The sequence below is a fragment of the Trichoplax adhaerens genome, genomic scaffold (genome assembly GCF_000150275.1).
Source record: "Trichoplax adhaerens TRIADscaffold_24 genomic scaffold, whole genome shotgun sequence".
NCBI classification, from domain to species: Eukaryota; Metazoa; Placozoa; class Uniplacotomia; order Trichoplacea; family Trichoplacidae; genus Trichoplax; species Trichoplax adhaerens.
The window spans coordinates 892,167-894,902 of NW_002060965.1; the positions used below are offsets into that span (position 1 = coordinate 892,167).

Genomic DNA, 2,736 nt, shown 5'->3' on the forward strand with positions numbered 1-2,736 from the left:
GCATGATTCTCATTCAACTGGATGTTATTGCTACTTGATCGAGCTTTGCTTCAATATCGATTGCTTTTATCGCCGCTAAAATTAGATAGTATTGATTTATCGAACTGTTGATAGATATCAAGCTCACCTTGCGACGTCAACTCATTTAGTAGATGGATTTAACTTTCGGTATAAAAATTAAGCTAGCATTCAATATTTCAATAGCTATTTTGATTTTGATAATAATACTAGAAATCTTTCTATTATACTATCTGCACGATTATAAATCTTACAAGCTTTCTAGTCTAAAACGATTCATTTAAAATGTAAGCATAAAAATATCTCGAAGTAAAGAATGGAGAGTGATTCGTACTTCTAATCGTACTGCAATATTTGACAGCTACTTGATGTAACGTAACACTATCTATACTAATCATATTATTTTATGGTGTACTGTGAGTAATGTAGACTATAAAAGGGCTTGTTGACGAATGCTACGTGGAATTGTAACTATAGAGGTATACAGATCTACATCAGTGATTTGGAGCAATAAAGATCTCCACTCTTAGGATGAAAAGGGAGTTTATGTTTACCTATGAGGACAACCTAACCTCCCTGATATATCCACTGATTGTAACAAAGAGATAAATCATATGATGTAAAATCTGTAAATTTAACCTATCAATTACGTAATCCTAAAACTCCTAATATCAAGTACGACAAAATATCTATATCATTAAAATTATCGATGGAGATTGATGATATATATGAGATAACTAGCATCATTTCCGAACAATCAACCTTTTACCAGCTTGTTAAATGGCGATACAGCTCGAAGGTGTAGTCCTCAGCTGAATAAAGCGAAAGCCTTGGCTATCGTTAATCGGTATATAGATACATACCATATATACCGATACATGCTCGCAAAAAAAACGTTTTCAAACAGCGAATAATAAGGTATACAAAAATTGGATAGAGCATCGAATCGCACTTATAAATTAATTAAAATTATTGAGGTAGAAGAGAAAATAAATGATGGTCAAGGAAAACGTTATTATATTGAGTTATTACTGAAACGTTATGATTCTCACCTGTTATGGCGTGTATCTGATTACCTCTATTTGTCTAATCAAAATTCTCAATTATGTAAATTAATAGACATGGAATGGCATCAACGTATTCATGTTTATGTCGTTATTATTGTTCAACAGCAAGGCCAATGGATTAAGTACTTTCTCAATCAAGTTAGTCGATATTATATTCAGAGTCATGATGAGTATTTCAGTATTATTATAGTCGATTTCGGTAGTACAGATATTAACATTCGCGATGAACTCGATCGTAGTCCATTAAAGAAGTTTAAAATAATTCAACTCGGTAAGAAATATCCTAAATTTATTAAAACGATTGGGTTAAATACCGCAATCGAGGCAATCGATGATCCCAACAGTATTATATTAATATTCGATTTACATTTTAACTTTCCTATGGACATACTTGATAATGCTAGAAAGAGATGTTTTAAGGGTAAAACCGCTTATACACCTATCATACTACGATTAAATTGTTATGCGACACCAAGTCATCCTAACGGATTCCGAGAAATTTTTGGCTATGGTATATTAGCCATGTATAAATATGATTTCAAACGTACTGGTGGTTACGATAGTGTTAATTATCGAGAGCAATGGGGAGGCGAAGATGTTCAGATGGTTAATTCTATTTTTACTCATAATTTAGATGTAGAACGAGTTTGCCATCCTACTTTATATCATCATTACCATCGTTCTCTACCATGGAAGCTTGTGTAGATAAATTACTGAGTTACTTAGCAAGGAAAGAATTGTAATGGAAACATTACAACGATAGAGTACGGCGAGTAGAACAGAATTCTTACATCGTAAAAGACTAGTTTATTACTCTTTATACAGAATTACGTATATATCTAGTTATAGATACTAAACTTATAGTACTGGATTACATACGAGTATACAGTACAGTATACAGATTATTTAAGAACGGATATAGGATCTGATATATTTACATTATTACTGGTTCGATTTTATAGTAGTATGAATAATCTACATTAGCATAAATACGTGTAAATTGCATGGTATCATGCTTGAATTTCTTTTATTATTTTAGGCTCATTAATATCTTTGTTTTCTTTTTCTTTTTTTGCTGTAGATTTCTTCCAAGGCAGTTGACGATGATAATAATGAAAGAAATATGGATGGAGAAGTCTTTCAATTTCTAATGAATTAGATATCGTACGATCTGCTATATCAGAATCTTCACCACCCCATTTAAATCGAAACTTTTGGTCATTCATGCCACCGACATTAACGTAATCCGATTTATAAAATGCAGATATACCGAATCCCCACAATTCAGGATAGCCATTCGGATATCTTGGTGCAAAGCCACAACCTAATCTTGTTACAATCGGAAAATATGCTGCTTTTCCTTGCTTACATCGTTTCCTAACATTATCTAACATATCGACTGGAAACGTAAGATGTAAATCATACATTAATAGGATAGCATCATCGTTACGAATCCATGTAGCTGCGCGGTTAATTCCTATAGTTCTAGAAAATTGAAAGTTTTCAGTTTTAATGTTCATGTAATGGTGTTTTAGCGAGCTTGACTTCAATAACGCTGGAATGTCAACATCAGTACTATTAAAATCGGTGATAATAAGGGTAAAATGGTCATCATGAGTTTGCTTGTAGTAACGACTTAATTGATAATAAG

At 32.3% G+C, this 2,736-nt stretch overlaps 2 protein-coding genes across 2 annotated transcripts; one reads left to right on the forward strand and one right to left on the reverse strand.

The window, feature by feature from the left end:
• Nucleotides 1-1,139: 1,139 nt before the first annotated feature.
• TRIADDRAFT_61529 (uncharacterized protein) lies at nt 1,140-1,790 on the forward strand (the record flags this gene model as incomplete). Its single annotated transcript, XM_002117410.1, has 1 exon — nt 1,140-1,790. One exon carries the CDS (start codon nt 1,140-1,142, stop codon nt 1,788-1,790), a length of 651 nt encoding a protein of 216 aa, XP_002117446.1.
• A 305-nt stretch (nt 1,791-2,095) lies between these two features.
• TRIADDRAFT_32618 (uncharacterized protein) lies at nt 2,096-2,725 on the reverse strand (the record flags this gene model as incomplete). The annotated part of the gene is made up of 1 exon (XM_002117472.1): nt 2,096-2,725. A coding segment is annotated over one exon (630 nt), but the record flags the coding sequence as incomplete, so codon positions are not given.
• Nucleotides 2,726-2,736: the final 11 nt, after the last annotated feature.